Source organism: Thermobia domestica, chromosome 3 (assembly GCF_964235325.1).
Source record: "Thermobia domestica chromosome 3, izTheDome1.hap1.1, whole genome shotgun sequence".
NCBI lineage: Eukaryota > Metazoa > Arthropoda > Insecta > Zygentoma > Lepismatidae > Thermobia > Thermobia domestica.
In genome coordinates, this window is record NC_137456.1 from 276046906 (window position 1) to 276061833 (window position 14928).

Consider the following 14928-nt stretch of genomic DNA (forward strand, 5'->3'; position numbering starts at 1 on the left):
TGTCGCATATCTATAAATATGTTGTTGTACGAATATAATTTGATAATGAATTCGCCCGGTATTTCTTATAATGTTAGTAGGTGTATAATCGGCAAAGACATGTATGTGGAAAATTTCTTGTCAAAAGAGCAGTAAATAAGAACAATAAAACGAAAATAAAACTTCCTTGTCCTTTTAGCAAACATTTTGTTTTACTCATTCTAATTTTCATATTTATAATTCTTTTCCTATGAAATTTACCACAAATATACATTTTCCGATTATACAGATAGTATCAGCATTAAAAGTATTCTGCAAAATCATTATCAAATTATGTTCTTACAAGAAGACAGCTATAGATATGCGACAATCATTTTGGACATGAGTGTACATCGTCAACATGAAGAAAACTACTTTCATTTCTCTTTACATATATGATACTTCTGCATATGTAAAGTTTTCAGTATATGTACAGTTAAAATTTTATTTGGCTGAAAGATCCTTTTGCATGAGACTCTTGATGATAGATTAAAAATAGATCTTATTGCCTTTTTCTGCAGACGTAAAGTAATAACACTGAAATAGGAAACTCCCCAGAAAATTATTCCATAGCTAAGCAGAAAAGTACTTGGTTATCAATATATTTGATGAAGACACATGATCAAACGTTTCTCTTTTATATTTTTCTCTCTTCTTTAAATTCCATTGACGAGAAAGCCAGCTAAGTGTCTTGAGCGTATTAAAATATTATGAAATTTCTAACTCATGTTTTTATATTATGTTTTTATTATCTATCTATATCTATCTACCTATATACGTAGATAGATAGGTAAGTAGATAAATAATGTTTCATTTAACGAATTTACGCTTTTTCCGGATTATTTTATACTTCAGAAAATTGAAGATGATCAATTAAATACGCCTGAGTTGGGATCAAGAGTGTAGAGTATTTCTATTTTATAATATATCTCAAATATTTGATATAACTGCATATTACACATTAGGATTACATTAATTTAATAAAGAATTTTGGAATATATCCTTCATAGCTCTGTGTGATTTATTTACCAATAGTATATCGCTACAATCGAACTTTGGTATCTTTGACTATTAATTATCACTATTTTGAAGTTGAATTTGCACAATGTTTATATATATTACTATTTACCTTGAAGAAAGTTTCCTGAATTGGAGGATTGAACCGATATCCTTCAGGAACGCCTTCTCTTCTCTTGAGGAAAGATCCAGTTGCCAGACGCCTTGTCACCCATTCTATTGGAACCATATCACATTTTCGGGCTATAAATGCAGTCTCTCCAGCTGGCTTCACAAAATGAGTTCTGAGACCTAATGCAGCCAAGAAAGAAAGAAAAGAAAAAATGTAATTAAGAAAAACTCGTAATTAGGGATCAAATTATAGAGATCTCAAAAAGATATCATTAATTTATCAGACAAAATAAGTATGTATTTAATTAACAAAGATGCTATCGTATCATTACTACAGTGTGAACAGGTATTAAGTTTTTTATGTCCCACGATTATGCACCGAGGCTAAGGGAGATAGTAATGGTAATGAATGAAATAGTAGAATGAAGATAGTGGGAGGAAACAGAAGAGGAGACCAAGCAACCCACGCGCACAGCGTTTGTTCACCACAAAGGCCACTTCGCGTGAGCTGAGATCAAGCCAGAGATCCCACGCACAGAGGTAAGGGTTCTACTACTGAACCACCGCCTGTAGAAAATGAAGTGAAATCTTTACTTTTCCGTTCCATAATTACGCTCTGTAAGTTAAAGTAAAGCAGACAGATGATTATGATGGAGACGGCAATTATGAAAAAATTCGTGAAATATGAACGGAAGAGGAATGACTTCAGAAGAATTCAGAGTAAACTACAATAATGATATTATACACAACAATCACATAGCTTGGATGAAACCAAAGGCCCATTGCATTAGAGATGAGCCATCATGCTCCAATGGCATAGCAGGAGAGGCTAACCGAGCTCAAATCCTCCCTTCTTACTATAGTGATACCAAAAATGGATTCTGCTTACGTGTAGTTATGTTCTCTTTCTGATTTTCGATATTATGACAATATGTGCGTGTTACGCGCTTCTACGACATTGCATTTGACTCCCCCCCCCCCCATAATGTTTCTTTCTGATCAACCCATTGCCATGCTCTCGATACACTTTATTAAGAACTCATAAGTTCTAAAGAACAGTGTATAATCTGAAAACTACATTTGATAAAACAAAAATGACTAATTGCCCCAATGAGGTCATGACACAAAACACATAAACTACAGAGTGAAACTACAAATATTACATAATTCTCATTTTAATACTTATTGTATGTTGTATGTTCATAATTGTGTATTATTCTCTAAGGCAGGCTTTCTCAACCTATTTCATATCACGATCTTTTCTCCTTTATTACACCCTCTTGTCAGTGACCTTTTTAAGTAATTTTCGGTTTGTAATAAGCAGGTTTGATTATTGCTGCTTAATTCTGACAGTTGTATATATATATGCAAACCTTACACACACATATTCAACTCTGCAAAAAAATAAAAAAAAAAAAAAAAGATCACAAATGAAAACAATTACTTTCCAACTGTTTACGAAACCTTTTTTCCTTTTTTGATTTATCAACAAACAACACAAGCTATTGCGAACTGGTGCCTAGCTTGTGTAATTCCCTTGGCACCAAAGAGAAAATATCAATTCTTTCATTTATCATAGTAGCTGCAACCTCAACTAATTCAAGTCACGATTTCCACACTGCAGAATTTTGTTTAATGTTCTTTTATTATTATTATTATTATTATTTGACAATAAATACGGAAATAAAAATGTCTTTTCAAAATAAGAAATTCAAAATATATATATAGTCTTTAGAAATATTATATATATATATATTTGCTACTATATTCTAATTACATTTACCTTTTACACCTCCCTTCGCGACCCCCATTTATTTCTATTGCGCGACTGTTCTAAGAGTCCCGATTCCCACGTTGAAAAGCTCTAAGGAATATATAATACCTATATTTTCTATACTAGTAATATTAATAATAATACGCGAGTAAATTATTAAAAGAAGAATTAGTGAAACAAAGGAAATAAGAAACGAAAGAATCTCTTCCCCAAAAAACGGACAAGTCCACCAATAGCTGACATAGGAAGGAGATCGAATTGGGACTCTATGTACATAGGGGTGAGTGTTTTACAAATGAGCTATGTCTCTTTCCATTTATAGAGTTACTACTAGTTGCATGTAACGAAATTAGTTCCTTGTGTGAGGCCCTTTTGAATTATTTATTAAAAAGAAAGTAAAAAAACTGTTTGGGATTCGATATGTTTGACTCTTGGATATACTGGAACGTGGCAAACTATTCACTCAAAAATATATGATGTAACAAATGCCACGAAACGTTAGATTGCTTTACATCAATTTATTTATCACGGCAATATTCGAATGAAACGGTAATATTCGATTAAATTATTTACAACATACATATTCTGATGTTATTGCATTTCTTGTTATCACATGTTGTTCGTTCTTTGTGAGACTGAAACGTAGCGATAACTGACCACTAAATATGAATTTCTCGTTGAAGTTGGCAATAGCGCACCGCACACTGATTGGTTCACACCAAACATCTTTTTAGTGGTCGTGTAGTATAGGACATCTTCATTGGCATGTCATTATGCAGTATACAAAAAATAGGTGAGAACAGTTAATACTATGACGTTCCAGATAACACACCCGTCTTTGTATTGATTGATTATTTTATTTATTTATTTTTTGTAATATATCTTGTTTAGTTTAACGCTTAAGGTAAGTTATTATATATTATTGATTGTTCTTTGCCCTATATAATTATATATTTATTTTTCAGATTAAGCCACAAAAATTGAAGAGATTCTAAATTAAGTATAGACATGGAAATGCACAATATACGGCCTCTTATGTTTCATGAATTTAAACCTGTACATTCACAACCCCAAGCAATTCGAAACATTGATTTAAGGAATTGAGTGTACAGAGAGAAATTCTGTTCAGGAGATATGGCCTTACAAAAGAAATCTTATGGGAGATTTGAGAGCATCCTCTGTGACGACCTGATAGTTAAATTAAGTAGTGGTTAAAACTTAAGTAGCTCTTCCAAAACTGTTCGGAAACTTATTGTCGAACAGGAAGTAAGCATAGCCATAGTTTTCAGACACACTGCTGCTACTGATAAGAGGAAAAAGCTTGGCAAATGGAACAGAAAAGGCGTAATTCTTCTCCATGATAACGCACAACCATACGATTCTCGTGTGACCCTATAGAAGCTAGAGTTGAAGTTTGAGGTTCTGTCTTAATCCACCATACTCAGCAGACTTGTCCCCTACTACTACCTCTTTAAACATTTTGGGTGCTTCATTTGGTGAAAAAACGCTTTGCCAAAAATGTAACTTTTAAAGAATTTATTGACTAAGACTAAGACGTTCTTTGAAACTGGCATAAAAAAGAAAAAAATAATCGATGGGAGAAGCGTGTTGATACAGGTTATGCATACTTTTAATATTTTTTTTAAAAAAAACTATGTGTCTATGACAAAATCTGTGTTGAAACTGTTATTTCATATGGAACAAACTAACAATAAAATGTGATTATCTATTCCTGTTAATAAAAAAAAACTATAAAAAATCAATGGAATAACAGAACAAGATGGTAGAATAGCTTTCAGATGTAATCTTAATTTCATTACGTTCATTCATTTTGAAAGATTTCGTGAGCCTCATCAACAGCCTCCTATGTATACACACAGCTATTAATTTTCCAAATTTTACTCTTATTTATTTGGTGGATTTTCTTCGTATCTTACACAGCACAAATAATTTTTATTGAATAGCAGAACCTTCTGTCCATTATGAATATCACCAAATTTGATCTGGAATCAAATTAAATTCACGAAAGTTGTTGAAGTCACATCAAATTGACAGAAAATTACCTGCTTGTTTCAAAAGTTGGAATACTTTAATAGTTGTTCTGGTAGAAATGGCTGCCTTTCCTTCGAGATCGTGAGCTTTGGCTCCATCACCAGCAGTAATTTTGTCTTTGGACTGAAGAAGAACATGACCTGGCAACTCTGGGAGATCATACACTTTCTTGGTCTTCCCTTCAATAACAAGGGCTCCTAATTTGTACTCTTCCACTGTAAGAAAATAAAATAATACATAATATATGAATCATGTGAATTACTTTTTAAAAATTGCATTCATTTTCTTATAACAATCATATACCTATAACAACATTTTAAACGATGATCTTATGTGAAATTTTAAAGACTGTACCATAGTTAGGAATTGTCTGTGTTAATGAAATAATATTGTAAATTTTCGTACCAATGCAAACAAATAAAACACGTTTCATTTTTAAAATTTTGAGCTTTGAATAATAATTTGTAATTCTTGACTTGGAACTGAGACGGTTTATGTTTTATTCATAGATACATTCTCCCTCTACAAATGACATCATTAACACAGGGCGCAAAATATTCGGTCACCAGGTCGCCATTGGCGACTAGAAATTTAGGGGTAGCGACCCTAAATTCGCCAGTAGGAATTCGGTGTTCAGTAGGAATGGTTTCTGCCTAAACTCACAGGGCTGCGCAGTTTGTTGAATGAGAGAGAGAGAGAGAGAGAGAGAGAGAGAGAGAGAGAGAGAGAGAGAGAGAGAGAGAAAGAAAGAAACGGAATGTGAAGTCTTCACAACGTTGTAATTTGCCCCTCCTATCCCACCATTAATCGAAAGATATTTTTTTTAAAACATGCATATGAATTATCGAATGCAAAATTGATTATCCTGAATCTAATTCTTTGGTTTAGAAATTTTATGTCCTGATGTAATCTCTTTCTTTGTCAAACCAAAGGCCGTATGGGAGAGGGAGACCTCTCATAATTTGTACGTGAAAGATATCGGCGAACATCATTTTTGGAGTGACGAGCGCGTCTGACAAATTTTGCGCCCTGATTAACACATATCTATATCTATATATTCAGAAATACCTAACATTAACGTGCGATAAAATTGAATTATTTGGTTCTGATATTTTTTAATGTGCGGTTTTATTATTATTTTTTCTTTCAATGCAAGTCTTGATTCCGTGATAAATTCCTGGATGTGAGTAATTTTCAGTGTTCATATAACATTATGAAACAATGTAGGCAATTGAATTAAGATGCAGTAATCTTCAATTAAGAAAGCCAGAAATTAATATGTTGGCAGGCGACGTGCTGACCTAGCATCACTCTGTTAAAATTATCAAGTAGCTCGTCATAGCCCTTACAGTGGGATGCAATAGCGTGAGAGAGCTTTGTTTGCTTCAGATCTCTAATTTGTCTGTATAATTTCTATGTATCCATATAGTTAATTATTGTTGCTGTGGTCCCGGCTTTGATCCCAGTGTGGGTAAACTTTTTGATTTTGACCCAGAGGCTATCAGATGCTCTACTTTAATTAAGAGGTACCGAATTAAAGTCTTGTGGCACCCAAAGCCTAATGTACTGACCACACATCTGCCATCGTGTATTACCTGACAAGTACCGGTCATAGTCTTTCGCAGCTTATTGTGCAAGTGAGTTTAATCTTGGCTGAGATCATCATTCAGTTAAATATTTGAAAGGAATGTGGAAAAAAATACGTAAAAGACAAAGAGAAACCTATTAAACCAAACACCAATTTACAAGAAAGATTTTCAAATACTAACTTCTTCTCATGCACATGCACACTCCTACGTCCGCCATCTTGGCTGAACAAATCAATTTATATCATCTACACTTACTTCTGGAAAGTTTTAAGATTGAAACACACAGCTTACAGAAGACTGAAAACAGTCCCACAGTGTTGAAACTGTTTATACCACTATTTAAAATGCACTCTGCGATAAGATGTTAATGTATGTAACAATTTGGCAGAAGTTTTACTTTCTTTTCGATATCACTTGCATCATATTTCTGTTTTATCTAAGACACAAACGTCATTGCTTTTTCTCCCCATCTGGAATTTCGAAATGATGGTCGGGAGATGTGTTTCGGTAGGGTTCACACCAGTGTAACCTTTGATAACCTAATAATCTTTTAATTTGACCTTTGGTGTGTGGTTGCTATGAGAAGAATTAGATAACAAGTCACGCTTCAAGATAAGAAAAGATCTAGTATTCACCTATTTCTTTTAAATAGGTTTACAATATTCTTGAATTTTAAAAATATCATTCTCTATTATTTTTTGCTGTCATTCATAATCAAAAACATATTATGTGTGCACAAATTAATTTTAAAAATGGTGTTACTTGCACTATATATACGAGGAAAGAGCGAAGTTCTTACCCCACCACACTAGACACAGGGGCGGATCCAGGGGTCGATTGCCCCGATCGCCGCTTCCTAGCAGAGGAAACTTTCTTATTTTATATATAAATAAAAACCCATCCCAGAGTTTGGAGCTTTTAAAATAGCTCTTAAGTACCATTATTACAACCCACTGTCCCCCAGAAGTCCGTCCTGGATCCGCCCCTGACTAGACATGAGCTAGGAATCTGCAATTTCGTCGTCTTTCTCTATAGATTCACCTTGTATTCCATTAAATTTCTCACATATGTAAACCAGACCGTTAATACAATCTACACAAAAGTCTGCAGAGACGGTAAAGCAGAATTCCACTGTATTAATGACCAGCTCATCATCCGCTAAACGCCTATACCACAACGGATCCCCTTCATGTTTGGGAAAAGGAAGTAATCGGACACAACCGGATCAGGTGAATATGGTGGGGCAAAGGTTCACAACCGTTTGGCACACTGAATTTCTGCTGCTCAGTATGCTGGTGCATTGTCTACTAGCAGAGGCCGCGGTGGCTCAGTGTTAGAGTGCTTACTAGGGTGCAGCGTTTTACCACTTTTTTCTCGGAATGAAATGTAATACCTGGCAAAAGTGGCCAATCCACATGGACATTTCAGGTATAGATTTTTTTTTTTCAAATCAGATAATATCTTCTGTGAGAACTATTGCCTCAAAGTTTCAAAATTTACCTGAAAATTACAAAAAATACCAAAGTTGTTCTTTAATTTTAGTTATGTTAAAGTAAACATATTTTTGGTTAAATACATGTCAGTTGCTATGAAAACTGACATTCAAGTATAAAAATGCCAGTTATATGCCCTTGGGGGGAATAGGGGTGCCTCCTTTGGGGCCAGAAAAGGGGGCAAATTCAGTACAGTTAAGCGGTTGTGCAGCTCCTCGCTCACCTGGCATTATAGCCTGGCCAAGTGACCCAGAGCCCACCATGTAGAGATGGCTGCACCTAGGGCTCCTCTGCTAGGCCTATCCAATCAACCAACCATATGTTGGGCCGGATGAACTGATCCGATTAGTCACTGTCAGGAAAAATTGTCACAAATTGGGACTTTGATTGAAATTTAGACGCAGCTTGCCTAGAAAGTAAGGTTGACCTGATTTTTCCGCCTCTAGCATCACTGGCACATACTCGGGAAGCTTCTTCAGTGACAAATTCACTATTCGTTCTACTGCCACTGTGTGGCACGGATGGACGGTGAAGGACCATTCTGGCACAGTGTTGTCAGGAAGTGAAAGTTTGACCATGAGCTGTTTGTTTGGTACCGTCCATAGAACTTACTGGTAGTTCAGTTATTGAAACATCAGTGCTTTCCCAAAAGATCATTGCAGTGTAATCGTTTGCCTCAAAATTTAGTCTGGGAATGTTGTTATATCTAATAGAGTTATGGAGATTCCCTGCTTCGTATTCTCGAGCACTAAGAATCTTATGTAATGCATCTTGTCGGACAGCAAGTCGACCCTCAGTCATCATGGCGAGAAGAAATTTTCTGGGAGTGCAAAGAATGCATTCGTCTGAATGGATGAACGGATTACAGCATGGTATTCCCTTAGTAAGTATCTAGACCTTGAATGGCCTCAAAGACGTGAGAGAACCATCAGCAATGGAAGACTATGTTCTGATACGGCATTGCATAACCACACAGACTCTAAGTATGAATGTCGCAATTTCTATTAATATCTTGGTAGGTTTTTTGTTGCAATATACAATGTTAAAATTCTTTTTGCACTAGTCAACAGCTAGCTTTGTTTAGTTTGCCAGGGAACATAGAAACCAGCTCTTCCGGGCATGCTCTGGAGTCAATGGCTTGAGATATCTGGAACAAGCATCTCAGGTCCTTACTGAGTTTTCTGTGCTGTTCTGGACTATGATGAGGTAAGTCACATTTTATTGGTTTGAATAGCAACACTGAAAGCTTTTTCACAGTTAGATAGTTTTGAAACTATGGGACGTGTGTAAGAATAGGGGTTTGAATAAGCGCCGTGAATATGCGTGAAGAGAGCTCGGAACAGCAGTTCATTAAAATGCAAGAGACAAATGGCCCATTGCATTTGTTTTCCTGTTAGTTCCTCTAATTTTCGAAGAACAACTCCATTCCAAGCATGTTAGTGTATGTTCCATCACACCCAAAAACCTCAACTTTATCAAAGCCAACTCTGAGTTGGTTCATGATGTATTCGAAAATAGCTCTCGTCTCGTCATGTGCAGAGCCAGAGGATGGTGTCACGTGGCCAACGTATTGAGAGTCACGTTCAGCCACAAGTGATGAGTGCTCTTTTCTAACAATGCCTGTTTATGTTTTAGTGTCATCCCTTCTATCATCAAAGTATAGGATTTTAATGGGATCATCATTTCTAGAACTTTCTTTTAAATTCCGAGCAAGTTTCGCACGCCTTATTTTGTTCCTGTCTACAGTTCAAGCAGATGTTATGTCGCTAGATTTTTGAGAAGTTATAATTCCAGCCTTTGAAGCTGCCCGAAGCACAGTTGATGTTATATGTGCCGCAGCCCTCTCGCTTATATTGTATCTCTGAGCAATTATAACAGTTTCAGTCAAATCTACGAAAGTCGTTCCCAAAATAATGCATCCTTTTTTATGGAAACTAATGGAGATACATAACTAACAACAGCACAGCTAAACAGAGCAATATTTCAGCTACAGACTCATTTTTCGGCATAGTTCTCACCATTTGTTATGCACTTTTTCCAACGGTGAACCAGAACCTGCATGAAGCACTTGCAGAAATGGGTAATCCATGGACTGTTTTTTGGATTCCGGCTCGTAGTGATAACACCACGTATCATCTCCAGTGACGACGCTATCCAAAACAATTTTCACGTTCATCTTCATATTGGTCCAGCAGGTCCCGAAGGAAAAGGCAAGGACGAAAAAAGTTGTAGAAACGCTTAATTATACTGAATTTACCCTCTTTTCCGGCCCCAGAGGAGGCACCCCTATACCCCCCAAGCGCACATAACTGGCATTTTTATACCTGAATGTCAGTTTTCATAGCATCTGGCATGTATAAACCCAAAAATATGTTTACTTTAACATAACAAAAAAATGAACAATTTTGGTATTTTTTGCAATTTTCAGTGAAATTTTGAAACATTGATGCAATAGTTCTCACAGAAGATATTATCTGATTTGAAAAAAAATCTATACCTGAAATGTCCATGTGGATTGGCCACTTTTGTCAGGTATTACATTTCGTTCCGAAGAAAAAGTGGCAAAACGACCCACCCTAGTGCTTACCTCTGGTGCACGGGGTCCTTGGTTCGATCCCAATTCGCATCAAGTGAGCTTCGTGGTGGACAAACATCGTATGATTGGGTTTTCTCGGGGTTCTCCCGTTTCTTCCCACTTTCTTCATTCCACCATTTCACCCAATTCCATCATCACCGTCTCCTCTAGCCTAGCTGGCATAATCGTGGGACGTAAAACTTAAATATTTTATTTGATTTTTCCAAAACTCAAGGAACATCTCCATGGTTACAAAGTTTTCAGTGATGATGATGATGCTGCTTTTGATCAATTGTTACCGGAGCAGAGAAATCATTCTCTACACTTTCAGTTGCTAAAGAAGAGATGGTAAATGCGTTGAAGTCTAGGGAGATGGTGTGGAAAAGATATAGAGAAATCATATTGATCTACGTTATTTGCAAATAGGTTTGCACACTTTTATTGAGGGGGGAGGCAGCCTGGTATATTGTAATCGTTAATTCGCAATCCTTACTGTTCCCCTCAGTTTGAGACGTATAACCGTCCGTAGCGATAAAATAAAGACCTCCTTTCACTTCTGAAGATATCACTTATTTTATGACCTTCAAAATATCAGATCTGATGTTGCAATGAAGGTCTTTGTGTTTAAAAATTACTACAGTTTATTTTCCACTGTAAAGAATCTTATTTGCTGAAACGTTTCCAAGTGTTGAATTTAATTCTTATGAAATCCACTCATAAGTATTACGGAAAGATCTAACGGAAACTTTATTATATTATATTATATTATATTATATTATATTATATTATATTATATATATATATATATATATATATATATATATATATATATATATATATATATATATATAAGAAATCTTTAAAGCATTATCATTGTCATCATGAATAGTTTGGTACCACTGGCAGGTCATTAGCCTGAAATTATGAAGCTTCCAGACACTGCAATCCTCAGGTAATCTGTTAGTTTTGATATAGAAGTTATGCATGTTCATGCTGTCAATCAACTTTAATATTTTCCGCCTATACCTTTCATAATGCCTCTCATGACAAAATTTCAGAATTCTTCCCTACAGTTAACTCTTCCGTATGCTTCTATCGTCCACTAGTGCTAGGATTTACTTTTTCCAAATTTAAAAACTTTTCTTCGAATACTCATAAGGGTCCATCTCTCCCAATTTTCTAGCCTTTAAATATAAAAACTTCTCATTTTCTACTTTTTTTTTTGGCTATATTTTGAAGTTGGATATATACTGTCATGACAAAATTAACATCTAAAAGCTGCTCTCCAATTCTCTCTTTCACGCACACACATATGAAAAGGAAAACCTTCTCTCTATGCTGCCAAGGTGGTCCCAGGAAAAATTTTACGTTCCGAAATCTTTCATGTATTTGATATTTCCGTTCATCCATTCCATTCCCATATACGGTATATATATATATATATACGGTATATATATATATATATATATATATATATATATATATATATATATATATATATATATATATATATATATATATATATATATATATATATATATAGGGCCGGATTTAAGGGGAGTGCAAAGGTGCACGTACACCCCCCCTTCGTTGTAAATACACACTTGCCTAAAGTGAGGAGCTGGAAGTGCGTTTTTCAAAATCAATAGTTTAAGTCAATTTTCTGAAGGTTGGAGGAAAAGAATTTATCGAGAGCAGATAGCATTTCCGAAGGAATTTCTAATTCATATCACAGATACCTAAATGCATTTTTTTTTTAAAAAACTCAAATTAATTCAAATGTACTGGTAGTTGTTGGTGCACCCCTCAGAGAATCCTGGATCCATCCCTATATATCAGTGGCGGCTCATGCTTTGAATTTTAGGTGGTGCATAATATATGACCTCGTTTTTTCATTATTATAAATAATAATAATTTAATAATGTTAATAAATAATAATAATAATAACCACAATATAAACAATAATAGCGACTTCTTCATGGTATACTTCTAACATGCAATGGAGAAGCTCATTTTGTATGATTTTTGACGTAGGAGCTCATGGAGATGATGGAGAAGCTCATTTTGTATTTAAGCAACCAAAGGCGTGGTTGATAGGCGGAAGAGGAAAGTGAAGAAAGACAAGGGTTAACTACATTAGACATTGGTCAGTCGAGTTTAGGACAGGGATTGCAGTTATCTTTAAACTCTTACCCCTTTCCCTCATTAACTCTCTTTTTCTAAAAGCTGCTCTCCAATTCTCTCTTTCACGCACACACATATGAAAAGGAAAACCTCTCTATGCTGCCAAATTTCTACTCATTCAAACACGAGTGTATTAACTACTGACACCCTCAATCTGTCTTCACTCTTCACAAGGTCGCCTTTATTGTTTCCATAGCTGCCTTGACCTTAATTGGTTAACAGAACCAATAGTTATGACCACTTGGCAATCTCGCATTTAGGCAAGGCGCAAGTTTATTTTTTTCTCCTCTGTGTACGACTTGGAGGAGCGAACCATGTCCCTTCAGGCGAGAACCATGTCAAACAATATTGCAGGGAAAAAGAGGGTGGAGAATTTTCAGTTCCAAAGCGTTTCGTTTTGGAAAAGTTTTTTTTTGTTGGTAGACTTGCTTGCAAAAGCTCTGCAAACAAATAGATTCCTATGAGGCACTATAAGGATCCTCGCACCTCGCAACCCCCGCAGTAACCACGCTGGGGAGTTTGTCAAACTCCCAAGCAGGAAGCTATTAGCCAGCCCCATTTGAAACGCACTTCTTTAAGAAAAGATGATGTTGACAATAAAACGAAAAGTGATTTAGCATAAATAAAAAAATATTGGAAGGAGGTCTGTACAAACATGCAAACATTAAAAAACACTCTTGTGCTAATTGAACTGTGATTTTCTAATCACACTGTTGGACATTTAAAATACAACACAAATAAGGATATATCAGATTGACTCCATATTTGAAGGTAGAACGACAGAAAAATGGTAACAGTTTAACTGAGTGACGCATCACGTGCGCCGGTCTGGCTCCCAGGAAAGAGCAAACGGAGACATGTCATGGTCAGACAATCAGTGTTCAGTACTGTGGCCGAATTGTGTGATGTAAGTTCGCTCGAACGGTCGAACAGTGACTTGTCACTGAAGGCGGCAATTCCAGCAAGTTCTGCCTTTGATCGCGAAAGGATTGTGATACCTCACAAATGCGCATTATCCTTCTGCAACAAGATGTCCGTATTAGACAGAATCCAGACAGCGTGTAGGAACTCAATCACTTCATCCTACAACGGACCTAAAGGACACACTGCCTGGGCGCATGGCTGGATAGGACATTCACATCTTGGATACTGATGCATACCAACTTTTAACTTCGTTGTGCAGGAAATAGTGAAGTCGTCTGGTGGGGTTTTGTAAGGGACCTATTGCTACGGCTCCCATAGACACTATAGCATTGCCGCTCACGGAGTTAGTGTTCCATCCTATCCTCACGCGATAACCACGGAGCACTATGGTACGGATGTCCTTATATTCTCTCCCAGTTAGGGTCTAATATACATTTACGGGCCTAGAAAAACCAAAAGCATATTGGTAAGGTATTTTACATAATGTGATCCTTTCATTGAAGATTTTGCGTGGAGCAACTTTCCAACAGGATAACATGCAACCAAATTTGCCACACAACGTCTTCCTTTTCTGGGTGACACGAGATTTCATTGCTTCTTTGGCCGACGCGTTTACCTGATCTGTTGCCGACTGAACACATCCGGTCCAAGACTTCAGAACGCCTCGCACACCAAAGACCTTTACAATTGCAGTTGATGAGCTTTGGCAACGATATAGTTCCACTGTTAAAAGGGACGCTAAATCATAATCCAATGCAATTATTTTATATTTAAGATTTTTTTCTCAAATAACTGTAACGAATAGAACATTGTAACTGCTAAAGAGCCACTCTGCAAAATATACATAAAAATGCATATAATAAAGTAATATGTGCGCTACTGTTATGAATAGTAGGGCCCGGAAGTTGAGAAAAAGTCCTCTTTTTTACGAGTGCTCGAAGACGAGGCTTAATATATGTTCATTTTAGGTCACTGTGGGCCAGAAAATTGTGGATTTGTCCTTTTTTCCCTTTTTCGGCGTTTTTTGTTTATTGGTATTTTAAAATCTTTTTATATGTCTTAAGGTCTTTTTGCACTTTATCTTTCGACAATAAATTTAGCGGTTATTAACTCGAATCACTATCACCTCAAACATCTTTTCTTTAGTAAAAAAAAATTCTAAAGATAAAACATTCTTCAACGACTGGACTG

The 14928-nt window shown here is 35.9% G+C and overlaps 2 protein-coding genes and 1 long non-coding RNA gene across 5 annotated transcripts in view; 2 read left to right on the forward strand and 1 right to left on the reverse strand.

Annotated features, from left to right (window-relative positions):
• Nucleotides 1–4987, forward strand: part of LOC145681073 (uncharacterized) — a 179855-nt gene extending 174868 nt beyond the window's left edge. Inside the window, exon 3 of the long non-coding RNA XR_014130719.1 lies at nt 3886–4987. This is a non-coding gene — a long non-coding RNA (uncharacterized LOC145681073). The remainder of the gene's footprint in view (nt 1–3885) is intronic.
• Nucleotides 1–14928, reverse strand: part of Paics (PAICS bifunctional enzyme) — a 90767-nt gene that overhangs the window by 12016 nt on the left and 63823 nt on the right. Inside the window, exons 1-3 of one of the 3 annotated variants that reach the window (XM_081752428.1) lie at nt 6742–6983; nt 4984–5187; nt 1148–1326 (exon numbers count right to left, since the gene is read on the reverse strand). In XM_081752428.1, the coding sequence (XP_081608554.1) occupies nt 1148–1326; nt 4984–5187; nt 6742–6778 (420 nt within the window). In that variant the 5' untranslated portion in view covers nt 6779–6983. Of the gene's footprint in view, nt 1–1147; nt 1327–4983; nt 5188–6741; nt 6984–14928 lie in introns of those variants that run through there. The other 2 variants (XM_081752430.1, XM_081752429.1) reach the window with 2 other exon arrangements.
• The window catches only part of LOC145681070 (amidophosphoribosyltransferase-like), a 172264-nt gene continuing 166440 nt past the window's right edge, over nt 9105–14928 (forward strand). Inside the window, exon 1 of the mRNA XM_081752427.1 lies at nt 9105–9260. The gene's annotated coding sequence lies outside the window, so the exon portion shown is untranslated. The remainder of the gene's footprint in view (nt 9261–14928) is intronic.